Below are 27,544 nucleotides of genomic sequence, written 5' to 3'. Positions count from 1 at the left end.
TTCCTATCATGTACTTCGTCTTCAACGTGTTGATAACTAGTCTAATCCGTTTGGCCTCGCTTTTCAGTATGATGTAGGCTTCCTCCATCCTCTCAAAGTTACGTGCCATGATATCAATGTCGTCGGCGAAACCAAATAACTGGACGGACTTCGTGAAAATCGTATCACTCGTGTCAATCCCTGCCCTTCGCATTACTCCCTCCAAAGCGATGTTGAATAGCAGACACGAAAGACCATCACCTTGCCGTAACACTCTGCGCGTTTCGAAGGGACTCGAGAATGCCCCTGAAACTCGAACTACGCACATCACCCGATCCATCGTCGCTTTGATCACCCGTGTCAGTTTATCCGGAAATCCGTGTTCGTGCATTAGCTGCCATAGCTGGTGCCGATCGATTGTATCATATGCGGCTTTGAAGTCTATGAATAGATGTTGTATTCGCGGCATTTATGCAGTACTTGGCGAATGGCGAACACCTGGTCCGTGGTGGAGCGTTTGCCCATAAATCCCGCCTGGTTCTGCCCCGCGAACTCTCTTGCAATTGGTGTTAGTCGGCGGCATAAAATTTGGGAGAGTAGCTTGTAGGCGGCGTTCAGCAATGTGATTGCGCGGTAGTTGCTACAATACAGCTTATCGCCCTTTTTGTAGGTGGGACACACGACACGTTCCATCCACTCCTGCGGCAAAACTTCCTCCTCCCAAATCTTGGTAATATCTCTAGCCAGTGCCTCACCACCATGTTTAAATAGCTCTCCTGGTAGTTGGTCAACCCCAGCGGCTTTGTTGTTCTTCAGCCGGCCAATCTCCTCCTGGATTTCCTGGAGATCCAGAGCCGGTAAAATTATGTCCTGCGCACGTTCTCCCAGGTCCATCATCATACCGCCATCTTCGTCTGCCACATCGCCATTCAGGTGTTCTTCGTAGTGCTGCCGCCACCTTTGGATCACCTACGATCGTTCGTAAGAAGGTTCCCGTTTATGTCCTTACACATACACATATGTCAGACTGTGGCACGTGTCCCTTACGTTAACGGTTCAACTTCTCATAGAACTTTCGTGTGTTATTAGCGCGGTACAGTTCCTCCGTCTCTCCACGGTCTCCATCTTCCTGCTGGCGCTTTTCCTCCGGAAAATCGAGTTTTGTCTGTTCCGCGCCCGTTTGTATCGTTCCTCGTTCGCCCTCGTGCGGTGTTGCAGCAATCTCGCCCATGCTGCATTCGTCTTTTCCACTAACTGCTCACATTCGCCGTCATACCAGTCGTTTCTCTGATTCGGGGACACCGTGACAAGTGCAGCGGTTGCGGTGCTACCAATGGCGGATCGAATATCTCTCCAGCCATCTTCAAGAGACGCAGCGCCTAGTTGCTCTTCCGTTGGGAGGGCCACTTCCAGCTGCTGCGCGTTTCCTTGGGCTAGTCTACCGTCTTGTAGCCTCCCAATGTTGAGCCGCGGCGTCCGACTTCGATGCGTGTTGTACACCGTCGAAAGTTTTGAGCGCAGGCATACTGCAACGAGGTAGTGGTCGGATTCAACATTCGCACTGCGGTAAGTGCGGACGTTCGTGATGTCGGAGAAGAATTTACCGTCGATTAGAACGTGGTCGATTTGGTTTTCCGTTTCTTGGTTAGGTGATCTCCATGTGACCTTGTGGATATTTTTGCGGGGAAAGGAGGTGCTTCGGACTACCATTCCGTGGGAGGCTGCAAAGTTTATGCATCGTTGGCCGTTGTCATTCGATACGGTGTGCAGACTATTCGGTCCGATGACCGGTCTATACATTTCCTCCCTTCCCACCTGTGCGTTCATGTCGCCGATGACGATTTTGACGTCCCGCAGTGGACATCCATCGTATGTCTGCTCCAGCTGTGCGTAGAACGCTTCTTTCTGGTCGCCGGGACTGCCTTCATGTGGGCAGTGCACGTTGATGATGCTATAGTTGAAGAAACGGCCTTTTATCTTCAGCTTGCACATCCTTGCGTTGATTGGCTGCCACCCAATCACACGTTGGCGCATCTTACCCAGCACTATGAAGCCGGTTCCTAGCTCGTTGGTGGTGCCACAGCTTTGGTAGAAGGTAGCCGCTCGATGCCCGCTTTTCCACACTTTCTGTCCTATCCACGACGCCACGACGTCGAAGTTGCGGGGATGTAATTCATCGTAAATCATCCTGTCGCAACCTGCAAAACCTAGCGACTTGCAGTTCCATGTTCCAAGCTTCCAATCGTGATCCTTTATTCGTCGCCTGGTTCTTTGCCGATTATATCGAGTCGTATTATCTCTTATATTGTTCGTAATTAATGGTTTCCAGGCGGCTTATTGCACCTGTACAAACTTCCTGTTTCGTCGGAGGGTCATCGTGTCAGGTCTGTTTTGTGTTCCACCTTACACCAGGACTTGGGTTTGTGCGCTTTGAGCGGCACACGGTCGCTTTGGTGGGGCCTACTTGCGGATACGTGCAATTTAACAGAGCCCACTGTCAAACCTCACCACATCCTAGGCAAGTTCCACAACTCGCAGATGGTCTGGAAGGGATCGTCAAGCCCTTGGACATAGTCCTTGCCGCCCGCGAAAAGTATTAAATCATCTTTATAGGGTCGGTTTCTCTAATAAATTTTAATAATTTCTTCTCTTCGTTAGGATCGTTGCACAAAATTCCCTTAACTGTAGTTCCTAAACTAGCTCTACAATCTAACCTTTACAAAAACAAATGTTCGGCCGACAATGTCCATGTCATCCGCGAAACAAATAAATTGACTGGATCTGTTAAAAATCGTACCTCGGCTGTTACTCCCGGCTCTCCGCATGACACCTTCTAGCACAATGTTGAACAACAGGCACGAAAATCCATCACCTTGTCTTAGTCCCCGTCGCGATTCGAACGAAGTGTTCGCCCGAAATATTCACACGGTTTTGCACACCATCCACCGTTGCTTTGATCATTCTGTTAAGCTTCCCAGGGAAGCTGTTCTCGTCCATAACTGTCCATAGCTCTACGCGGTCTATATACTGTCTATGCCGCCTTGAAATTAATGAACAGATGGTGCGTTGGGACCTGGTATTCACGAAATTTTTGAAGGATTTGCCATACAGTAAAGATCTGTTCCGTTGTCGAGCGGCCGTTGACGAAGCCGGCTTGATAACTTCTCTCGAACTCATTTACTAAAGCCTTCAGTACACTGTTTGTCATGATGACAAATATTTGTCAAGTTTATCCGGATATCTATCAGATTGACCAGAAATCGACATGGATATCAGGCTGACTTGACAAATATTTGTCATTATGACAAACAGTGTACTGATAGCTTAATGGTGACATTAAGGATGGTGATCGCTCGAAAGTTCTTACACTCCAGCTTGTCGCCTTTCTTGCTTTGTTAAAAACAGTGAATTGACGTTCGTTGCAGAGAATGTCGCTTCAAATTGGCAAATGAGTGATCGAGCGAGACGACTCGATGATTCAGATATGTGAATGATTTTACCAATATGTTCTGCGCGGCAGAGTTCCGCGTACAAACAGTTAACAGAGGAGGTACTTGGTTATGGGGTCCAAGTGAGAGCCCTATGCCCAGTAGAGGTGATCCTGTGCAAAGGACTAAACGAGATCACCAAAGCCGGAGACCTAGTGAGCGCACTGAGAGATCAGGGTAGAAAAGAATTCCAAGATATGGCAAGTCGAGTGCGAACGCAAGTTGCAAGTTGGGTCTGTCTCATTTGGAGAATTAAACTGAAATTAAACTTAAAAGTGACATTCCAATAATTATCAAATAACCCTGCTTGCAGAGCAAGATTACTTTTGACAGATATCGAATCATTTTGCATCGATGTCTTATTGGAATTGCTGGGTAGCACCAGCCATTCTTATGTCTGGGTTAAGGGGGAAACGCAATGGAGTGCGGCAACGGAACGGCAACGGCAGGATGCGGCAGCTGTCACTTTTGAATACACGGCAGTATATGGAACGGCACGCAATGATGCGGAACGGCAAATGCGGAATGTACTAAAACCGCATATTTTTTGAAAATTTTCAAAAAATGCGGCAGCGGTATTGCGGAAAGATTTGTTTACTTTTAGCATGAAGTGATTTTATTCAAATTTGTATTATTTTCAGTAGCAGAGAACTTCAGAGAAAGCATAATCAGGACCACTTGATTAAACTGGATTGCTGAAAATGAATAAAATTATTTATGGAAATCGTGAAAACCTCGAAGAAACAATAATGATTATATATTAATCATAAAATCGTCGTTCTACTTGTCTTTATCCAACAAGTAAATCCAATTTCAATAGAACATCCACTATTCATCCAAATTAAATTCCTGGAATTGTGAGTTTGAGTTCTCAGATCCTTTGTATTTCCGAGAAAAATTTCATGTAAAATTTTCTCTTAATTTACCATGAAAATTAACTTGAGCTTTGTTGGATAATTATTCTGAATCTACAAGGGATTTCCACTGATTTTTAATTAAAAATTCCTATGAAATTCCAAAAAAATACCAAGAGAATTCCTTTCAAATATCAAGAGAAAACTTCCTGAAACTCAGAAGGAAATTACTCTGAATGGAAATGAAAATCGAAAATTAAACAAATTAATTTGAAAAAAAAAATCAAATAAATTAGGTAGGAATTTCCACTTCCTTCGAGAGCTCCTCCAGGAATTCCTTCGGAAATTCCTCCAGAAATTCCTTCGAAAGCTCCTCCAGGAATTCTTTCGGAAGTTCCTCCAGGAATACCTTTGCAAGTTCCTCTAGGAATTATTTCGGAAGTTCCTACAGGAATTCTTTCGGAAGTTCCTCCAGAAATGTCGAAAGTTCTTCCAGGAATTCCTCCGGAAGTTCCTCCAGGAAATCCTCCCGAAGTGCTCCAGGAATTCCTTCGGAAGTTCCTCCAGCAATTCCTCCGGAAGTTCCTCCAGCAAATCCTTCGGAAGTTCCTTCAGGAATTCCTCCGGAAGTTTCTCCAGGAATTCCTCCGGAAGTTCCTCCAGGAAGCTCCTCCAGCAATTCCTCCGGAAGTTCCTCCACGAATTCCTCCGGAAGTTCTTCCAGGAATTCCTCCGCAAGTTCCTCCAGGAATTCCTCCGGAAGTTTCTCCAGGAATTCCTCCGGAAGTTTCTCCAGGAATTCCTCAGGAAGTTTCTCCAGGAATTCCTCCGAAAGTTCCTCCAGGAATTCCTCTGGAAGTTCTTCCAGGAATTCCTCCGGAAGCTTCTCCAGAAAATCCTCCGGAATTTCCTCCAGCAATTCCTCCGGAAGTTCCTCCAGGAATTCATCCGGAAGATTCTCCAGGAATTCCTCCGGAAGATTCTCCAGGAATTCCTCCGGAAGTTCCTCCAGGAAGTTCCTCCAGCAATTCCTCCGGAAGTTCCTCCAGGAATTCCTCCAGAAAATCCTCCAGGAATTCCTTTGGAAGTTCTTCCAGGAATTCCTCCGGAAGTTCCTCCAGGAATTCCTCCGGAAGGTCCTCCAGGAATTCCTCCGGAAGTTCCTCCAGGAATTCCTCCGGAAGTTCCTCCAGCAATTCCTCCGGAAGTTCCTCCAGGAATTCCTCCAGAAAATCCTCCAGGAATTCCTCTGGAAGTTCTTCCAGGAATTCCTCCGGAAGTTCCTCCGGAAGTTCCTCCAGGAATTCCTCCGGAAGTTCCTCCAGGAATTCCTCCGGAAGTTCCTCCAGGAATTCCTCCGGAAGTTCCTCCAGGAATTCCTCCGGAAGTTCCTCCAGGAATTCCTCCGGAAGTTCCTCCAGGAATTCCTCCGGAAGTTCCTCCAGGAATTCCTCCGGAAGTTCCTCCAGGAATTCCTCCGGAAGTTCCTCCAGGAATTCCTCCGGAAGTTCCTCCAGGAATTCCTCCGGAAGTTCCTCCAGAAATCCCTCGGAAGTTCCTCCAGGAATTCCTCCGGAAGTTCCTCCAGGAATTCCTCCGGAAGTTCCTCCAGGAATTCCTCCGGAAGTTCCTCCAGGAATTCCTCCGGAAGTGCCTCCAAGAATTGCTCCGGAGGTTCTTCCAGGAATTCCTCCGGAAGTTCCTCCAGGAATTCCTCCGGAAGTTCCTCCAGGAATTCCTCCGGAAGTTCCTCCAGGAATTCCTCCGGAAGTTCCTCCAAGAATTCCTCCGGAAGTTCTTCCAGGAATTCCTCCGGAAGTTCCTCCAGGAATTCCTCCGGAAGGTTCTCCAGGAATTCCTCCGGAAGTTCCTCCAAGAATTCCTCCGGAAGTTCCTCCAGGAATTCCTCCGGAAGTTCCTCCAGGAATTCCTCCGGAAGTTCCTCCAGGAATTCCTCCGGAAGTTCCTCCAGGAATTCCTCCGGAAGTTCCTCCAGGAATTCCTCCGGAAGTTCCTCCAGGAATTCCTCCGGAAGTTCCTCCAGGAATTCCTCCGGAAGTTCCTCCAGGAATTCCTCCGGAAGTTCCTCCAGGAATTCCTCCGGAAGTTCCTCCAGGAATTCCTCCGGAAGTTCCTCCAGGAATTCCTCCGGAAGTTCCTCCAGGAATTCCTCCGGAAGTTCCTCCAGGAATTCCTCCGGAAGTTCCTCCAGGAATTCCTCCGGAAGTTCCTCCAGGAATTCCTCCGGAAGTTTCTCCAGGATTTCCTCCGGAAGTTCCTCCAGGAAGTTCCTCCAGCAATTCCTCCGGAAGTTCCTCCGGAAGTTCCTCCAGGAATTCCTCCGGAAGTTCCTCCAGGAATTCCTCCGGAAGTTCCTCCAGGAATTCCCCCGGAAGTTCCTCCAAGAATTCCTCCGGAAGTTCCTCCAGGAATTCCTCCGGAAGCTCCTCCAGGAATTCCTCCGGAAGCTCCTCCAGGAATTCCTCCGGAAGTTCCTCCAGAAATTCCTCCGGAAGTTCCTCCAGGAATTCCTCCGGAAGTTCCTCCAGGAATTCCTCCGGAAGTTCCTCCAAGAATTTCTCCGGAAGTTCTTCCAGGAATTCCTCCGGAAGTTCCTCCAGGAATTCCTCCGAAAGTTCCTCCAGGAATTCCTCCGAAAGTTCCTCCAGGAATTCCTCCGGAAGTTCCTCCAGGAATTCCTCCGGAAGTTCCTCCAGGAATTCCTCCGGAAGCTCCTCCAGGAATTCCTCCGGAAGTTCCTCCAGGAATTCCTCCGGAAATTCCTCCAGGAATTCCTCCGGAAGTTCCTCCAGGAATTCCTCCGGAAGTTCCTCCAGGAATTCCTCCGGAAGTTCCTCCAGGAATTCCTATGGAAGTTCCTCCAGGAATTCCTATGGAAGTTCCTCCAGGAATTCCTCCGGAAGTTCCTTCAGGAATTCCTCTGGAAGTTCCTCCAGGAATTCCTCTGGAAGTTCCTCCAGGAATTCCTCTGAAAGTTCCTCCAGGAATTCCTCTGGAATTTCCCCCGGGAATTCAGGAGTTCCTCCGGAAGATCCTCCAGGAATTCATCCGGAAGTTTCTCCAGGATTTCCTCCGAAAGTTTCACCTGAAGTTCCTCCGGAAGTTCCTCCAGGTTTTTTTTTCCGGAAGTTCCTCTAGGAATTCTTCTCGAAGTTCCTCCAGGAATTCCAAGGAGAACTTCCGTTCCAAAGATATATAGGAGTAGCTTCCGGGTGAATATCGGGAGGTCCTTCCAGGTTGAATCTTAGAGGAATTTTCGGAGGAACTCCTGGAGAACTTTCGTGGGATTCCTGGAGGAACTTCAGGGGGATTTCCTGGAGGAACTTCCGGGGGAATTCCTGGAGGAACTTCCGGAAAAGTTCCTGGAGGAACTTCCGGAGGAAATACGAGAGAACTTCAGGAGGAATTACGGGAGGAACTTCAGGACCAATTCCGGGGAAATCCTGGAGGAACTTCCGAAGGAATTCCTGGAGGAACTTCTTAAGGAATTCCTGAACTTCCGAAGGAATCTAGATGAACTTCCAGAGGAGTTTCTGGAAGAACTTCAGTAGGAATTTCCGGAGGAACTCTTGGAGGATTTACTGGAGGAACTTCCGAAGGAATCATGAGCAACTTGCGGAGAAATTTGTGGAGCAGCATTCGGAGGAATTCCTGGTGGAACTCCATTAGAACTTTTGGAGGAATTTTCTGAAGAACTCTTAGAGGAACATCCAGAGGAACTCTTGGAGCAACTTTCGAAGGAACTCTTGGGGAAACTTACGAAGGATCTTTCGAAGGAATTTTCGCAGGAACTTCTGAAGGAATTCCTGAAGGAGCTTCTTAAGGATCTTCTGAACAAATTACTGGAGGAACTTCCGAAGAAATTACTGGATGAACTTTCGAAGGAATGTCCGATGGAATTACTGGAGGAATTTCCGAAAGAATCTTGAGGAGTTTACGGAGGACTTCCTGGAGAAATTCGTGGAGAAGCATTCGAAGGAATTGTTAGAGGAACTTCCGGAGGATCTTTTGGAGGAAGTTTCGAAGGAACTTTTGGAAGAATTTACGGAGGAACTTTCGAAGGAATTTTGCAGGAACTTGCGGAGAAATTCCTGGAGGAATTTCCGGATGAACTCCTGGAGGAACTTCCGGAGGAACTCCTGGAGGAACTTCCGGAAGAACTTCTGTAGGAATTTCCAGAGGAACTCTTGGAGGAATTTCCGAAGGATTTCCTAAAGGAATTTCCGAAGGAAGTTTTGGAAAAACTTTCGACAGAATATTGAGGAACATCCGGTGGAATTCCTGGAGGAGCTTTCGGAGGAATTCCTGGTGGAACTCCATGCGGAATTTCTTGAGGAATTCGTGGAGGAACTTCCGAAGGAACTTTTGCAGGAGCTTCTGGAGGAATTTCTGAAGAAACTTAAGGAATTCCTGGAGGAGCTTCTGGGGAAATTCATGGAGTAACTTCCAGAGGAATTTTAGGAAGAACTTATGGAGGAATTTCTGGAGGAACTTTCGCAGGAATTCCTGGAGCAATTTCTGGAGCCACTTCCGAAGAAACTTCCGAAAGAAGCGCTGGAGGAACTCCGAAGGAATTTGTGAAGGCACTTTAGAAGGAATTGCTGGAGAAACTTCCAAATTAATTCCTGGAAGAACTTTCTGTAGAATATGGAGGACCTTCCGGAGTACTTTAATTAGTGTTTTTTTATCGCAATTAAGTACAACAAAACGGAACTTCCTTTAGAACTTTTTGGAGGATTTTGCGGAGGAATTCCTAGACAAACTTCCTGGGGAATTCTTAAAGGAACTTCCGAAGAAATTTCTGGAGCATCTCCATGTAGGAACTTCCAAAGGAATTCCTGGAGGTTTCTCCAGAGAAATATCCGGAGCGATTTCAGCAAAAACTTCCGAAATAATTTCTTGATGAACTTCCGGTGCAATTCCTGAAGGAACTTTCGAAGGGATTTGTGGTGGATCTTCTGGAGAAATTAGTGATGGAGCTTCCTTATTGGAATTATGTACAATACTTCTGAGCCTCTGCAGTTCCTGCAGGAACTTCCAGCGGTTCAAGACATCAAAAAATAGTATTCCTACTGTTCTGATCGAGGTTCTGATATAAAGCAGTCACTGAATCAATTAGAATTAATTCAAAAGTTTATTTAAATAATTGAAATTAAATAGTCTCTAGAAATAATTAAAATCATCTTTGAAAAAATCAGAATTCCTTTAAAACTTGAAAAGGCATATAAAATCTGTCCGGAAAATCCGTATGCATTGCGTTTTGCAACTGCGGCAATGGTGCGGAATTTTTTTAGTACAAACCGTCGACAAACCGCTTGCCGTTGCCGTTCCGTTGCCGCACTCCATTGCGTTTCCCCCTTTGGGGGAAACGCAATGGAGTGCGGCAACGGAACGGCAACGGCAGGATGCGGCAGCTGTCACTTTTGAATACACGGCAGTATATGGAACGGCACGCAATGATGCGGAACGGCAAATGCGGAATGTACTAAAACCGCATATTTTTTGAAAATTTTCAAAAAATGCGGCAGCGGTATTGCGGAAAGATTTGTTTACTTTTAGCATGAAGTTATTTTATTCAAATTAGTATTATTTTCAGTAGCAGAGAACTTCAGAGAAAGCATAATCAGGACCACTTGATTAAACTGGATTGCTGAAAATGAATAAAATTATTTATGGAAATCGTGAAAACCTCGAAGAAACAATAATGATTATATTATTAATCATAAAATCGTCGTTCTACTTGTCTTTATCCAACAAGTAATTCAATTTCAAATATCCAACAAGTAATCCAATTTCAATAGAACATCCACTATTCATCCAAATTAAATTCCTGGAATTGTGAGTTTGAGTTCCCTGATCCTTTGTATTTCCGAGAAAAATTCCATGTAAAATTTTCTCTCAATTCACCATGAAAATTAACTTGAGCATTGTTGGATAATTATTCTGAATCTACAAAGGATTTCCACTGATTTTTAATGAAAAATTCCTACACGCAGAAAAAACTACGCTAAAAACAAACATATTCTAGGTAAACCCAAACATAAATTCAGCTTGTTCTGGCATCAAAAATAAATCTGTTTGGAACAAACATATTGTTGTATTTGAAGCGAACGAAAACTTTTTATTGAATCAAATATGCGTTTCAAGTTGTTTTAACCAGCTAAATGTTTGAAGCAAACATAGATATTATTGTTTTGGTTCGACCACTCATAATATTTTCTTATCAATTCTACCATTTATCATATTCTGGTAGCATTTGACTACCAGATTTCACAATTCCAAACGTTCATATTTCATTTACTTACCTTTCTGTACCTGAAAAACATTCTTATCATCAATTTGGAAGCAAAAAACATATGCTTTTACTTTTGCTCCTGCTCCTCTGCTGACTTCCGATCGGATCGGATCCGAACTCGAGTTTTTGTTTACTTTTGCAAGAGCGAGCGAGGGGCTGCCCACTAGTGTATGTATAAAACAAACAGGGATTTAATTTGGTTTTAAAAATAAATATGTTTGATTCAAACATATTACCATATTTTGGAAATAAATATGTATATTTTTGAAGCAAATGGATGAAATTTCTATCCGTGTATGAAATTCCAAAAAAAAACCAAGAGAATTCCTCTCAAATATCAAGAGAAAACTTCCTGAAACTCCGAAGGAAATTACTCTGAATGGAAATGAAAATCGAAAATTAACCAAATTAATCTGAAAAAAATATTGAAATAAATTAGGTAGTTCCGCTAGGAATTTCCACTTACTTCGAGAGATCCTCCAGGAATTCCTTCGGAAATTCCTCCAGAAATTCCTTCGAAAGCTCCTCCAGGAATTCTTTCGGAAGTTCCTCCAGGAATACCTTTGCAAGTTCCTCTAGGAATTCTTTCAGTAATTCCTACAGGAATTCTTACGAAAGTTCCTCCAGAAATTCGTTCTGAAGTTCCTCCAGAAATGTCTTCGAAAGTTCTTCCAAGAATTCCTCCGGAAGTTCCTCCAGGAATTCCTTCCCAAGCTCCTTCAGGAAATCCTCCCGAAGTTCCTCCAGGAATTCCTCCGGAAGTTCCTCCAGCAATTCCTCCGGAAGTTCCTCCAGGAATTCCTCCGGAAGTTTCTCCAGGAATTCCTCCGGAAGTTCCTCCAGGAAGTTCCTCCAGCAATTCCTCCGGAAGTTCCTCCAGGAATTCCTCCGGAAGTTCCTCCACGAATTCCTCCGGAAGTTCTTCCAGGAATTCCTCTGGAAGTTCCTCCAGGAATTCCTCCGGAAGTTTCTCCAGGAATTCCTCCGGAAGTTTCTCCAAGAATTCCTCCGGAAGTTTCTCCAGGAATCCCACCGGAAGTTCCTCCAGGAATTCCTCCGGAAGCTTCTCCAGAAGATCCTCCGGAAGTTCCTCCAGGAAGTTCCTCCAGCAATTCCTTCGGAAGTTCCTCCAGCAATTCCTTCGGAAGTTCCTCCAGGAATTCCTCCGGAAGTTCCTCCAGGAATTCCTCCGGAAGTTCCTCCAGGAATTCCTCCGGAAGTTCCTCCCGTAATTCCTCCGGAAGTTCCTCCAGGAATTCCTCCGGAAGTTTCTCCAGGAATTCCTCCGGAAGTTTCTCCAGGAATTCCTCCGGAAGTTTCTCCAGGAATTCCTCCGGAAGTTTCTCCAGGAATTCCTCCGGAAGTTTCTCCAGGAATTCCTCCGGAAGTTTCTCCAGGAATTCCTCCGGAAGTTCCTCCAGAAATTCCTCCGGAAGTTCCTCTAGGAATTCCTCCGGAAGTTCCTCCAGGAATTCTTCCGGAAGATTCTCCAGGAATTCCTCCGGAAGTTCCTCCAGGAAGTTCCTCCAGGAATTCCTCCGGAAGTTCCTCCAGGAATTCCTTCGGAAGTTCCTCCAGAAATTCCTCCGGAAGTTCCTCCAGGAATTCCTCCGGAAGTTCCTCCAGGAATTCCTCCGGAAGTTCCTCCGGAAGTTCCTCCAGAAATTCCTCCGGAAGTTTCTCCAGGAATTCCTCCGGAAGTTTCTCCAGGAATTCCTCCGGAAGTTCCTCCAGGAATTCCTCCGGAAGTTCCTCCACGAATTCCTCCGGAAGTTCTTCCAGGAATTCCTCCGGAAGTTCCTCCAGGAATTCCTCCGGAAGTTCCTCCACGAATTCCTCCGGAAGTTCCTCCAGGAATTCCTCCGGAAGTTCCTCCAGGAATTCCTCCGGAAGTTCCTCCAGGAATTCCTCCGGAAGTTCCTCCAGGAATTCCTCTGGAAGTTTCTCCAGGAATTCCTCCGGAAGTTTCTCCAGGAATTCCTCCGGAAGTTTCTCCAGGAATTCCTCCGGAAGTTTCTCCAGGAATTCCTCCGGAAGTTCCTCCAGGAATTCCTCCGGAAGTTCCTCCAGGAATTCCTCCGGAAGTTCCTCTAGGAATTCCTCCGGAAGTTCCTCCAGGAATTCTTCCGGAAGTTTCTCCAGGAATTCCTCCGGAAGTTCCTCCAGGAAGTTCCTCCAGGAATTCCTCCGGAAGTTCCTCCAGGAATTCCTCCGGAAGTTCCTCCAGGAATTCCTCCGGAAGTTCCTCCACGAATTCCTCCGGAAGTTCTTCCAGGAATTCCTCTGGAAGTTCCTCCAGGAATTCCTCCGGAAGTTTCTCCAGGAATTCCTCCGGAAGTTTCTCCAAGAATTCCTCCGGAAGTTTCTCCAGGAATCCCACGGAAGTTCCTCCAGGAATTCCTCCGAAAGATCCTCCGGAAGTTCCTCCAGGAAGTTCCTCCAGGAATTCCTTCGGAAGTTCCTCCAGCAATTCCTCCGGAAGTTCCTCCAGGAATTCCTCCGGAAGTTCCTCCAGGAATTCCTCCGGAAGTTCCTCCAGGAATTCCTCCGGAAGTTCCTCCGGAAGTTCCTCCGGAAGTTCCTCCAGGAATTCCTCCGGAAGTTTCTCCAGGAATTCCTCCGGAAGTTTCTCCAGGAATTCCTCCGGAAGTTTCTCCAGGAATTCCTCCGGAAGTTTCTCCAGGAATTCCTCCGGAAGTTTCTCCAGGAATTCCTCCGGAAGTTTCTCCAGGAATTCCTCCGGAAGTTCCTCCAGGAATTCCTCCGGAAGTTCCTCCAGAAATTCCTCCGGAAGTTCCTCTAGGAATTCCTCCGGAAGTTCCTCCAGGAATTCTTCCGGAAGATTCTCCAGGAATTCCTCCGGAAGTTCCTCCAAGAAGTTCCTCCAGGAATTCCTCCGGAAGTTCCTCCAGGAATTCCTTCGGAAGTTCCTCCAGAAATTCCTCCGGAAGTTCCTCCAGGAATTCCTCCGGAAGTTCCTCCAGGAATTCCTCCGGAAGTTCCTCCAGGAATTCCTCCGGAAGTTTCTCCAGGAATTCCTCCGGAAGTTTCTCCAGGAATTCCTCCGGAAGTTCCTCCAGGAATTCCTCCGGAAGTTCCTCCACGAATTCCTCCGGAAGTTCTTCCAGGAATTCCTCCGGAAGTTCCTCCAGGAATTCCTCCGGAAGTTCCTCCAGGAATTCCTCCGGAAGTTCCTCCAGGAATTCCTCCGGAAGTTCCTCCAGGAATTCCTCCGGAAGTTCCTCCAGGAATTCCTCCGGAAGTTCCTCCAGGAATTCCTCCGGAAGTTCCTCCAGGAATTCCTCCGGAAGTTTCTCCAGGAATTCCTCCGGAAGTTTCTCCAGGAATTCCTCCGGAAGTTTCTCCAGGAATTCCTCCGGAAGTTCCTCCAGGAATTCCTCCGGAAGTTCCTCCAGGAATTCCTCCGGAAGTTCCTCTAGGAATTCCTTCGGAAGTTCCTCCAGGAATTCTTCCGGAAGTTTCTCCAGGAATTCCTCCGGAAGTTCCTCCAGGAAGTTCCTCCAGGAATTCCTCCGGAAGTTCCTCCAGGAATTCCTCCGGAAGTTCCTCCAGGAATTCCTCCGGAAGTTCCTCCAGGAATTCCTCCGGAAGTTCCTCCAGGAATTCCTCCGGAAGTTCCTCCGGAAGTTCCTCCAGGAATTACTCCGGAAGTTCCTCCAGGAATTCCTCCGGAAGTTTCTCCAGGAATTCCTCCGGAAGTTTCTCCAGGAATTCCTCCGGAAGTTCCTCCAGGAATTCCTCCGGAAGTTCCTCCAGGAATTCCTCCGGAAGTTCCCCCGAGAATTCAGGAGTTCCTCCGGAAGATCCTCCAGGAATTCATCCGGAAGTTTCTCCAGGATTTCCCCCGAAAGTTTCACCTGAAGTTCCTCCGGAAGTTCCTCTTGTTTTTTTTCCGGAAGTTCCTCTAGGAATTCTTCTCGAAGTTCCTCCAGGAATTCCAAGGAGAACTTCCGTTCCTAAGATATATAGGAGTAGCTTCCGGGGGAATATCGGGAGGTCCTTCCAGGTTAAATCTTAGAGGAATTTTCGGAGGAACTCCTGGAGAACTTTCGTGGGATTCCTGGAGGAACTTCCGGAGGATTTCCTGGAGGAACTTCCGGGGGAATTCCTGGAGGAAATTTCGGAAAAATTCCTGGAGGAACTTCCGGAGGAAATACGGGAGAACTTCAGGAGGAATTACGGGAGGAACTTCAGGACCAATTCCGGGGAATTCCTGGAAGAACTTTGGTGGAAATCCAGAAGGAACTTTTGGGGGAATTCCTGGAGGAACTGCCGAAGGAATTCCTGGAGGAACTTCTTAAGGAATTCCTGAACTGCCGAAGGAATCTAGAGGAACTTCCAGAGGAATTTCTGGAAGAACTTCTGTAGAAATTTCCGGAGGAACTCTTGGAGGATTTACTGGAGGAACTTCTGAAGGAATCATGAGCAACTTGCGGAGAAATTTGTGGAGCAGCATTCGGAGGAATTCCTGGTAGAACTCCATTAACTCCTCCAACTTTTGGAGGAATTTCCTGAAGAACTCTTAGAGGAACATCTAGAGGAACTCTTGGAGCAACTTTCGAAGGAACTCTTGGGGAAACTTACGAAGGAACTTTCGAAGGAATTTTCGCAGGAACTTCTGAAGGAATTCCTGAAGGAGCTTCTTAAGGAACTTCCGAAGAAATTACTGGAGGAACTTCCGAAGAAATTACTGGAGGAACTTTTGAAGGAATGTCCGATTAAATTACTGGAGGAACTTCCGAAGGAATCTTGAGGAGTTTGCGGAGGACTTCCTGGAGAAATTCGTGGAGAAGCATTCGAAGGAATTGTTAGAGGAACTTCCGGAGGATCTTTTGGAGGAACTTTCGAAGGAACTTTTGGAAGAATTTACGGAGGAACTTCCGAAGGAATTTTTGCAGGAACTTGCGGAGAAAATCCTGGAGGAATTTCCGGAGGAACTCCTGGAGGAACTTCCGGAGGAACTCCTGGAGGAACTTCCGGAAGAATTTCTGTAGGAATTTCCAGAGGAACTCTTGGAGGAATTTCCGAAGGAAGTTTTGGAAAAACTTTCGACAGAATATTGAGGAACATCCGGTGGAATTCCTGGAGGAATTCGTGGAGGAGCTTTCGGAGGAATTCCTGGTGGAACTCCATGCGGAATTTCTTGAGGAACTCTTGGAGGAACTTACGGAGGAATTCGAGGAGGAACTTTCGAAGGAATTTTTGCAGGAGTTTCTGACGGAATTTCTGAAGAAACTTAAGGAATTCTTGGAGGAGCTTCTGGGAAATTCATGGAGTAACTTCCAGAGGATTTTTTGGAAGAACTTATGGAGGAATTTCTGGAGGAACTTTCGGAGGAATTCAAAAGCCACTTCGAAGAAACTTCCAGAAAGAAGCGCTGGAGGAACTCCGAAGGAATTTGTGAAGGCACTTTCGAAGGAATTGATGGAGAAACTTCCAAATTAATTCCTGGAGGAACTTTCTGTAGAATATGGAGGACCTTCCGGAGTACTTTAATTAGTGTTTTTTATCGCAATTAAGTACAACAAAACGGAACTTCCTTAGAACTTTTTGGAGGATTTTGCGGAGGAATTCCTAGACAAACTTCCTGGGGAATTCTTGGAGGAACTTCCGAAGAAATTTCTGGAGCATCTTCATGTAGGAACTTCCAAAGGATTTCCTGGAGGTTTCTCCAGAGAAATATCCGGAGCGATTTCAGCAAAAACTTCCGAAATAATTTCTTGATGAACTTCCGGTACAATTCCTGAAGGAACTTTCGAAGGGATTTGTGGTGGATCTTCTAGAGAAATTGGTGATGGAGCTTCCTTATTGGAATTATGTACAATACTTCTGAGCCTCTGCAGTTCCTGCAGGAACTTCCAGCGGTTCAAGACATCAAAAAATAGTATTCCTACTGTTTTGATCGAGGTTCTGATATAAAGCAGTCACTGAATCAATTAGAATTAATTTAAAAGTTTATTTAAATAATTGAAATTAAATCGTCTCTAGAAATAGTTAAAATCATCTTTGAAAAAATCAGAATTCCTTTAAAACTTGAAACGTCATATAAAATCTGTCCGGCAAATCCGCATGCATTGCGTTTTGCAACTGCGGCAATGATGCGGATTTTTTTTAGTACAAACCGTCGACAAACCGCTTGCCGTTGCCGTTCCGTTGCCGCACTCCATTGCGTTTCCCGCTTTTATTTGCTAATTTTCGAACTGTCACTTTTAAGTTTAATTCTCCAAATGAGACAGAGCCTAATGGAACGTACACACGGTCAAGCAGTTTGACCAACATTGACTCCACCTCTCGTTTATTCAAACATCCATCAAATTTTACCAACAGCGACACGAACAATCAATTTATTCGACCAACAATATCACACACGAACGACCGAAGCATGAACTCAAGCATCAACCATCAAAAAATATATGGGGGTTTGTGCAGCTTCACTACAAATGCTCAAACATGTTCGGCGAATCTTGACTCCACCCCCAACAACTCAAACCAAAATCAAACCGTTTTAATTTTTTTTCCAACCAGGCCGCCAACTGTCAAATGGTTGTTCGAACAACTTCACACACGTTTAAACAAAGCAGCATGAGAAGCGTTTTCTTGAGGCGGAGTCAATGTTCGTCAAACTGCTTGACTGGTGTGGCGTTGCATAATGCTACGTACACACAGTCAAGCGAGACTGTCTGACGAACAACCATTGATTAACAACTCAGAAAAAACTTGATTTGGTGTCGTGTGACATTTGATGAATAAACTGATATTCGATTCGTTCGTCTGATGATGGATGTTTGAATAAACGAGTGTTGGTGAACTGCTTGACCGTGTGTACATTCCATAAGAATAAATCAGCAGTGATTCAAATCGTTCAGGGCTGTCAGTTTGAATATGAATCTGAAACATTGAATTTCCCAGCAGCTGTTCTAGATTCAGTTTTATACCAGTCAACTGTCAAAAAATAAAACTGGTATAACGCTCCGTTCTATTTTCTGCAGATTTGAACCACGATTGAATCACGAGATTCAAATATTTTTCAATTGTTTTGGTGTATGGATGCGTCATTTTATCTACGGATCAATCCACTTTGCAATTCCGGCGCCTTTCTTGGCAGTAACGTAATGATTTCAATTAATTGAAAATTTGAAAAACATGAATAGAACACTGCTGGGGAAACCAGCGAGTTTGTTCTATTTTGCTCCAGATGCAAACTAGAATAGTGGTCGAAAATTTAGAATCAAACTGAATCACTCCTGATTTCACCCTTAGTATCTTTGGTGGAAGCCAAGAAGGTGCTGAATAAGGCCAAGCTAAAGGTAGGTTGGTTGGTATGCCCGGCGAGCAACAAGGAACAAAACTGAGATTGCTTTCCTGTCGGACCCGTACTACATTTCTGTTGGAATCGGTAACTGGATTGCGGATGACTTCAAAACTGTAACAATCTGGACGTGTACCCCAACCAGGAAATAATATATAATATCATCTCCTGATGATGAGGGTTTTGTTATATCAAAAGTAAACGGTATTCCACAGGGATCGATCTTAGGACCGATACCTACTGTGGAACATCATTTGTGACATATGTGAAGCTTTTTATAGAAGTCAAACCCCACCACGCCTAGTCAAGCTCCACAATTTGCAGTGGCTGGGGGAAGGATCGCACTTGGACGAAGTCCCTGCTGCTCATTCGTTGTATGCTTTTTATTTAATGTAGATGTAGGTACGAACAAGACACCAGTGATATAATCTGATTTTTTTTCTATTTCTAGACTCAACCTGGTAGTACACCAGTCACTTAAATCTTCCCCAGAGCGCCGGCGGTCCATAATTATCAACCATGTCCTCTCCCAGTGCCGGCAAAAGACGGATGGACACTGACGTCATAAAACTGATCGAAAGCAAGCACGAGGTTACCATCCTGGGTGGACTGAACGAGTTCTGTGTCAAATTCTTTGGACCCAAATCGACACCCTATGAGGGTGGCGTGTGGAAAGTTCGAGTACACCTGCCGGAACACTACCCGTTTAAATCGCCTAGCATTGGATTCATGAACAAAATCTACCACCCGAACATTGACGAAGTGTCCGGCACGGTATGCCTGGACGTGATCAACCAAGCGTGGACAGCTCTGTACGATCTGTCGAATATTTTTGAGTCGTTTCTGCCTCAGCTGTTGACCTACCCGAACCCGGTAGACCCACTCAATGGGGACGCCGCTGCCATGTACCTCCACAAGCCGGAGGAGTACAAGAAGAAGGTGGCCGACTACGTGCGGCGGTACGCGACAGAAGAAGCCCTCCGCGACCAGGAACCTACCGAAAGCACCGACAGCGAATCCAGCATGTCAGATTTCAGTGAAGACGAAGCGCAAGATATGGAGTTATAACAACGGCTAGCCACGATACTAACCAATTATTACTATTAAAGCTAAATCACATCTACTTATTACGGCCGCCGAGGGTGAGAAAAGAAATCTTTTAAGTGAATTCAATGTTTAACGCGTAGGGTCTCAACAGAACATATTGGTCATACACTCACACACACAAACACACGTTAACTCAGCATGTACACAATTCGGCGAATATTGGAGTGGAAAACGAAAGTAGAACATCATCTAATAAATCAAGACACACCAATTCAGCACTCATCTCAGTCGAGCTCTCCGTACTGGTACAGTTAAGTAGCAGAGGGCAGATCAAATCTATTACAAACCAATATTAGAATATAACTTAATAATACCAAAAAACTGGCCGCGCAACCATGGACAAACAAAAGGAGGTAAGTAAAACACTCATTTCGATGTTCGGTCATTCTTAGGGTATATGTGTGTGCGTATCAAACTACGAAAATACACTCACAGAATTTGTAGTCGATCCCTGTGATCGCTCCCCGAACATAATGTTTCCTTTTAAGATTTAAGGTATCTCGGTTGCTCGTTCCGCGTTCTGGTCATCTCATCTAGAGCAGAGTTAGGACACATAATAACACGAATTTAGATGGTTTTCTTCCTGTTTTAAAGCTAAACATGTGCTGCTTTATCTCGAATGGTAGTTTCCTGAATGTTTCGGTGTCTATCCGTTAGGACCAATAAACGGATGTTATACCGTAATTGATATCGAATGTTTATCAAATTAATCAGATTGTTATGCTTGTGATATTTTTTTTATTCAAAAATAAATAATACGAAAGGGAACGTCCACAAATTACGTAACGCTTAGAGGGGGGAGGGGGGGTTGAGTGGAGTGTGACGATTCATACAAAATTTTCAGAAGCTTCATACAAAAAGTGTGACATAGGGGGGAGGGGGGGTTGAAAAAGTCCAATTTTCGCGTTACGTAATTAATGGATCTTCCCAAAGACGCTTTCGTCGTGTTCGTCCTTACTGGATAACATACTAGTATCGGGAGATGTTCCTAGGATGCGTATCAGTCAATCATTTTTCCCTCAAGCGATAGAGCACGTTTTAGCATAATATGCTGAAACAATCGACCCTAAAGAAGTTGGGTACCAACCACTGGAAAAATACAATCGGAAGCCAAGGTCACAAAATCTTAATGATACCCAATAGGAGAATTGCATCGCGGACAACTGAAACCACAACCTAGTTGTCCCATTCTATCAACAGGGTACATCCGATTTAAAAATTAATTCAGATCCCTCTGATTAAGTCTATATGCAAGGCGATGAAGAGGATAGTTAATCGCCGGTTTATATATTACCTGAAAAATAACGATTATATTGACCATGATCCTGAGCACGATTCTCGGGCAAGACACACATTTTATCACTCTCAATCAATTTCTCTGAAGTGCCGTTGAATGTTCAATGAACTTGCCACGTTGGATGGCGCCTGGATATCAGTTTCTTTTGACCCTGCCTGAATTTTCTTTATGTTGAAAAGAAAAAGATCGAATGCCATCCGGTCCCCAACTTCTACCAGATCATCAGTGTGAAAAACGTAAAAACCCTCGGAAACATGCTACCGCCGGAAAAAGACGCATTAGAGGAGTGCGACTGTACACAATGTGATCTACAGGATTCCGAACGAAAGTTGCTCAGCGAAAGCGCGCCACATAGAAATGATGTCAAAAAAACACAGCACAAGGATTGCCATTCATTTCCATTTCCATTGTTCCAATGATAGACGAAGCATGTGAGATTGAGGCAATACAGCAGATGATTAGAAGATGACCGAAAGTTTCGACAAAAGTTTCTGCGAGCCGCGTCGTTTCGAATTTCTGCTCTACCGTACACATGGTCAAAGTAAGTTCAATAGAACACAGTAAAGATGGCCTACACATTGAGTGCTCCGGACCGGAAAACGTTAATTTTGTCGTTGAAGCGAATAACGGTGTCATAGGATATCCTATTCCGGTTTTTCGAACACATTTCGTGGACGGCTTTTGACTTAAACCCCACATAGACTTCAAATCAAATGCGCCAGCTTATGCAACAGCCAATTGAGTTGAAATTTTCAGAGAATGATTTTCCCTACCCAAAGACCCTTGTAGAATTCGACATATTTTTGATTCCTGACCCAGTCTAATGGCAAGTTTACGAAGGATTGAATCCAACTTGTCGATAGAAGTGTTCGGTAAAAGGACATTCAGGAACCTGACAATTGAGAGAAAAAAGCACAACGTTTAAATTGACATTCGACTGCGCTATGTAGACATAGGCATTGATCATATTCAGTTTCTTTCGTGAATTATTTACTAATGTTGTGCAGTTTAGGCTTTAGTAAATTTTTATTCGCTCTTCTATTTCAAATATTACGTTAGGATTACAAGCTGAATAATATCTCATTCGAATTATCGATATGACCAATGTCAGCAAGGGCTACCTAACATGTTACAAGCCCATAGTTCAGAAGTGCTAGTGCTTTTCCTTTCTACTAATCATACGTGTGGCAATAATTATACCTGAACGCTTCGGTTTCTCATTCGAAAAAAACAGCAACCTGTAATTTCATATTACTTCAATTGACAGTGTAATACTGAGTGTTGAACGTGCGGGAGAAGATTGTTTATTATTGATTAATTATTAGTATATTATTATAATAAAGTAGAAATGTAATGAAATAAGAAATAAACATAACACTTAAAGAACAAGCTAATTTACTAAAATACAAATGTGAAGGCAAACGAAAATAAAAAATAAATTTTGAACAAAACAAAAAAAAAAGAATTTAAAATGTCGAATAAAAAAATCAGAAAAAAAAGAAAAAGAAACATAAACAGTAGTGATTAAGTGATGTTTGTAATTTCGATGAAAGAACATTATTCTTGGAGGAGTGAGTAGTGACAAACAGAAGCATAAGATAAAGAAGACGCATATTTAAAAAAAATATTGAATAAAAATCGTGACGTAAAAATTAGTCCACCGTCTTTTGTTTTGCGATGACAATGCAGGATCGTGAAACCGGGAAAATGTCACAGTGTAGCCTGGAGTGTAAGAAACCGGCAGATTCTTCTTCCTCTCTGCACTTTCATTCGCTAAGGTGTATGACCTTTCGACACCGTGTTTCCGTAGCAATAAGTGCGTGAGCTATAGGCTCTTATGCGCTAAGCTTCCCACGAACCTTGGCAAACAGCTGTTGTTCAGCACTCCAATTCCGCTGTAGTATGATCTGTCAGCGATTTGTATCCGCTTTAACATTTTCTAGATGATGTTCTCCTGTGAACATGCGTATTATAGCGTATTATGGTTCCAGTTGAAAATCGAATTCCTTACTCGCAAAAATCGATTTTATTCGATTTCAGCTCATGTCGCATCATTGCGCATCTACCCGGGTAGAAGAAAACAGCAAAATAATATCAAATTTTACTATTAATATATGAATAACTGAATAGCAAAATCTGCTATTAGTTTGTTTGATATAGTTGCTAAAATAGCAAAAATAATAACAGACATTGCTCTAGCAAATAACTCATAAATAACTCATTTTGCTATTATAATAACAAACCAATAGCAAAATATTTGAAGAAAAGAAAATATCAAAATCAGTTATTATTGGTATGTTGAAAATGCAAATGATAAATGAATAGCAAACTTTGCTATGATTGCAAAATGTGTTCTTCATTTGTTGTTCTACTCTTTCTTACAATAACATATAAATTACAAATTTTACTATTATAACAAAACTTGCTGTTGGGATGCTATTTTATGTTATTTATGAATAACATAAGAATAACTAAATCTGATATCATAGCAAAATTTGTTCTTATTATGTTATTTGTTTGTTATTCATCTCTACCCGGGTAGTGCGCCTTGTTCAAAACCAGATGCGCTGTACAGCGCACCAGTTGCGCAATGATGAAATCTCGATTGGGTGGAAAATCGATTTTCGCGAATACAAAAATTCGGTTTTGAACTGCACTGAGAATACAATAATTGAACCCTACCGCAGGGGTACACGTTTTGGTGAATGTGTGGAACGCTTGGAATTTTATTTCTCATACAATAATGTGAAAAACAAAGTAACCCGGGACTGCCGAGATCCGCGTTAACCGTCGTTGTCATGATATCAACAAACAACCGAGCGTCCTCGTCGAAGTAGCCATAGCAACACATAAACAACCAAAGGGTATAAAAAAGAAAATTTTCACTTCATGCTTGTTCAGCTCTATTTCAACCAAGTAATAAGTTATTCCTAGTAAACCTAGTTCTAACCGTGTTAAATCCGTGTTTCTCTGCTACAAGTCATACCTCTTGTCATACCTACATGAGGTTATGGGCACCCTGAAGGAAACTGCGCACGGAATTCCCCAGTATTCCGGTGGACCTGGTTTTGAAAACTGGAATTTTTGCGTGAAGATGTTCCTGGATTCGGCTGGCGTGCTGCGGACCCTGACGGAAGATTTGCCAGAAGAGGACGAGGTGAACTTCAACAATAAAGATCAAAAAACGAAAAGCATGATCGTTGGATTATTGGTGGATGAGGTTGTGGAAGTAGATCGGGACAAAGGCAGCGCGAAGGATATGTGGTCAAGCTTGAGCGCCGTTTTCGCAAAGAAGTCTGTGGCCAGTCAAACGCTCCTGCGGAAAAAGCTTGGTCGCCTACGGATGAAGGAGGGAGCATCGATGCGGTCCCACCTTTTGGCGTTCGACGATTTGGTAAGACAACTTAAAACGGCCGGTGCGAAGCTTGAGGACGGAGATCTCGTGTCCCAGCTGTTTTTAAGTTTACCGGACTCGTACGATCCCATTGTAACGGCGCTGGAAAACATTAAGGAAGAGGACCTCAATTTGGATTTGATCAAGCAACGGTTGCTCGCGGAAGAGCAAAAACGAAGTGGTTCTTTCGGATCAAGAAGGACGATAACGGACGTATGTAAGCATATGTTTTCTTGCTTCCAAATTGATGATAAGGTTCAGGTACAGGAAGGTAAGTTAATGAAATATGAACGTTTGGAATTGTTAAATCTGGTAGTCAAATGCTACCAGAGTATGAAAATTGGTAGAATTGATAAGAAAATATCATGAGTGGTCGAACCAAAACAATAATATCCATGTTTGCTTCAAACATTTAGCTAGTTGAAACAACTTGAAACGCACATTTGATTCAAAAAAAGTTTTCGTTCACTTCAAATGCAACAATATGTTTGATCCAAACATATTTATTTTTGATGCCAGAACAAACTGAATTTATGTTTGGATTTACCTAGAATATGTTTGTTTTTAACGTAGTTTTTTCTGCGTGACTGCCTGTACGTCAGGTGGCGAGACGGCGACGAGGTGTACATTATTCTGTACGTCGATGATCTCCTGATTGCGGGAAGAAACTTGAGTTCCATCAACGCCGTCAAGAAGAAGCTGGCATTCGTGTTCGCAATGTCAGACTGCGGCGAGTTGCGGCATTTTCTTGATATGCGGATCGACTACAACCGTAGCGAAAGAACGTTGAGACTGTCCCAGGAGTCTAGCATCACGAAGGTGCTGAATCATTTCGGGAAGAGCGAGTGCAATCCGACCAGAACTCCGATGGAGAAAGGCCTCCAACTCAGTACTGGAAAAGGTCGTGATTGTCGTAAGACAGAGAGCAGGCGACCAAATGAAAGAATCGTGGGTTCTTTGATCAATTTTGCATGAAAGGCAGTCATGAAAGGATGTTGTGCTTTATTTTAAAATTAAAATTTCTAAATTATTTAATAGATATATGCAAAAAATAGTGACCAGTCGATAAATTAATCATACTCCTTTAATTCACCGAGTTGAAAGTAACACAAAAATAAAGCAGATATTGCACACTTTCATGCCCTGTCACGGAAAAAATATTTCTTGAGATTTTTGTAGCATGCCATTCATCCTTCGCGTTTCTATAGATATTGAAAGGGGCAGATATGTAAACATCGCGTGATATCTCTCTTTGAAAATGAGAAATTACAGTACTGCTCCAACTGCCACGTGGTGGACTTAATGCCGGTGAACCCTATTGAGAGCTTCTTGGAAGCCCGATGTACATTTTGCTTTATGTCAGGCCAGATGTGTGTTACCCTGTCGGGTACCTCGGGCGGTTGCAGCAAGATTCGTCGACCGTACATTGGAACGCCTCGAAGCGAGTGGTGCGATACTTAAGCGATTGGGCGGCCGACCTTAGGTACCGAAAGTCGGTAAGCGGGTTCATCTTCAAGGTGTATGAGTGCACCGCGTCGTGGAGCAGCAATAAGTAATCCACCGTATCGTTGTCGTCTAGCGAAGCGGAGTATGTCGCTCTTAGTGCAGCAGCGACAGTGGCCGTATGGATCAGCGGCGTCTTGGAAGATTTGCATGTTGCTACCAACCCGGTGACCATTTTCGAGGAAAATCGTGGCTGTGTGTGCATGGCCAAAAATCTGGAGATCAAGAGGACCAAACACATCGACGTGAAGCATCACTTCATCCGGGATCTGGTCGAAAAAGGTACGCTGAACGTCGAATCCATTGGCACTCGTGATCAACTGGCTGATCTGTTCACGAAGCCTCTGGAAGCCACCCAATTCCAACTGCTGACATCAAACCTAGGAATGTCGGAATGAAAGGGGGTGAAAACATGTGAAAAACAAAGTAACCCGAGACCCGCGTTAACCGTCGTTGTCAGGATATCAACAAACAACCGAGCGTCCTCGTCAAAGTAGCCAAATTAGGAAAGGTCAAAGTAGGAAAATTTTCACCCACGCTTGTTCAGTTCTATTTCAACCAAGTAATAACTTCCTAATAAACCTAGTCCTAACCTTGTTAAATCCGTGTTTCTCTGCTACAAGTCATACCTTCAAGAAATAATGTGACATCAGATGCTAGAAGTGCATGCTTTATTACGCTTGGTGGTCCCGTTGTAACAATTTTTATTTTATACAAACATAAAGATGCTTGTTGGAACTAGAACCAACGGGATTGAAGGGGCGATTTCCGCGATTATAATCTCCACGAGTTAAACACGTTATCTGGGTGTATGACAGCGGCGGATTATAATTCTCCTAATGGAATGTAGTTGTAAATACATATCTCTTAGTTCACAATTCACAGGTTTCATATACATTTGCATTTAAGTAAGAATAAGGTTTTTAGACTTACGTTTAGTCCCCTAAGTATGCTCGTCTGTTCAGCGTAGTCGTAGTTTAGATCTAGTTTATAATGTATAATGTTTCATTTTAGTTCGGAACAATTCAATAGTTTGGGTTTGCTTACCGTGGATGTAAAGTCGTACAACAGCGTGAATATAGGGTTAGAAAAAGGAATAACTAATTGTGGCGATTTAGTACCTAATTTTAAGAATTCATGTTGTAATTTTAAATAGAATAATATCTAATGTTTATAAATACCTAATTCAAGCAATCCAAGTGTGTAGATTAGGTTTTAACATTATATAATAAGTTTAAATGTTTTAGCTTTCGCAATGTGCAATTAGGATACGTTGTATGTTTTGTTTTGATTTCTTTTTCATCTTTCTGCTTACGATATAGTACTCTACCTGTCCATTGCTTCTAGTCTCTTTCGTCGGTGTGTGTGGCCCAAGATCCCTGATGAAAGGTGCGCGCTGGCAGCCGGGTTGCCAACACTCCCCCCGGGTACGTCGGCCACCAGAACGACTTACTCATCTTCGCGCACGACATCTAGTACCGCCAGCTTCACCACCGGACGTTCGTAAAAGCCGCTAGCAGTTCTAACAGTTGCCGACCTTATTTCTCCATCTTTGCTGCGGCGGGTCTCGATAACTTTCCCTTTCGGCCAACAATTCCGTGGTAGCTTAGGATCGGTAATGATTACTACATCGCCAATCTGTACAGGTTGAGCACAACGTGAATGCTACTTTGTCCTCCTGGTTATTTCTGGAAGGTAATCTTTCAGCCACCTTTTCCAGAATACGTTTGCTATGATCTGTGATGACAGCCAACACTGGCGTACGGCTACAGAACTATCGTCTAGTGTAGTGAGTGGTTTCGTTCCGTTCGAACTTCCGAGAAGTATGTGATTTGGAGTGAGTGCTGGAGAAGTATGGTCTTCTATTGGAACGTGAGTCAGCGGTCTTGCGTTCAAGGTACTTTCGATTTCGGTCAAAGCATTTCGTAGTACTTCGTCAGATGGTTTTCGTGGTAGATTCAACGACGAAAGGTTATTTTTCACGCTGCGGATCAATCTTTCCCAGCATCCGCCCATGTGAGGCGATAATGGGGGATTAAAGGAGCACTTTGTTTCTGGGCTTACAATTTCAGCCATTATTGCCTCATGGTTTATGTTTTCCATTACGCGAGCAATTTCACGACTTGCCCCCACAAAATTAGTTCCTCGATCACAGTATATATGGCAGGGCAGACCACGACGGGCGATCATGTTACGGATGGCCATTACACAGGAACTCGTACTTAAGGAATGTGCTACCTCAATATGCACAGCGCGCGTAGTCATGCACGTTGCCA

At 44.1% G+C, this 27,544-nt stretch overlaps 1 protein-coding gene across 4 annotated transcripts in view; it reads left to right on the top strand.

The window, feature by feature from the left end:
* Positions 1–22,026, top strand: part of LOC134206807 (ubiquitin-conjugating enzyme E2 H) — a 47,623-nt gene extending 25,597 nt beyond the window's left edge. For all 4 annotated transcript variants that reach the window (XM_062682537.1, XM_062682539.1, XM_062682536.1 and 1 more), the window contains one exon: positions 18,419–22,026. In XM_062682537.1, the coding sequence (XP_062538521.1) occupies positions 18,487–19,035 (549 nt within the window). In that variant the 5' untranslated portion in view covers positions 18,419–18,486 and the 3' untranslated portion in view covers positions 19,036–22,026. The remainder of the gene's footprint in view (positions 1–18,418) is intronic.
* Positions 22,027–27,544: the final 5,518 nt, after the last annotated feature.

This window comes from Armigeres subalbatus, chromosome 1, assembly GCF_024139115.2.
Source record: "Armigeres subalbatus isolate Guangzhou_Male chromosome 1, GZ_Asu_2, whole genome shotgun sequence".
Lineage (NCBI taxonomy): Eukaryota > Metazoa > Arthropoda > Insecta > Diptera > Culicidae > Armigeres > Armigeres subalbatus.
The sequence above is the reverse complement of the archived record's forward strand: the minus strand, read 5'-3'. Positions and strand labels throughout refer to the sequence as shown.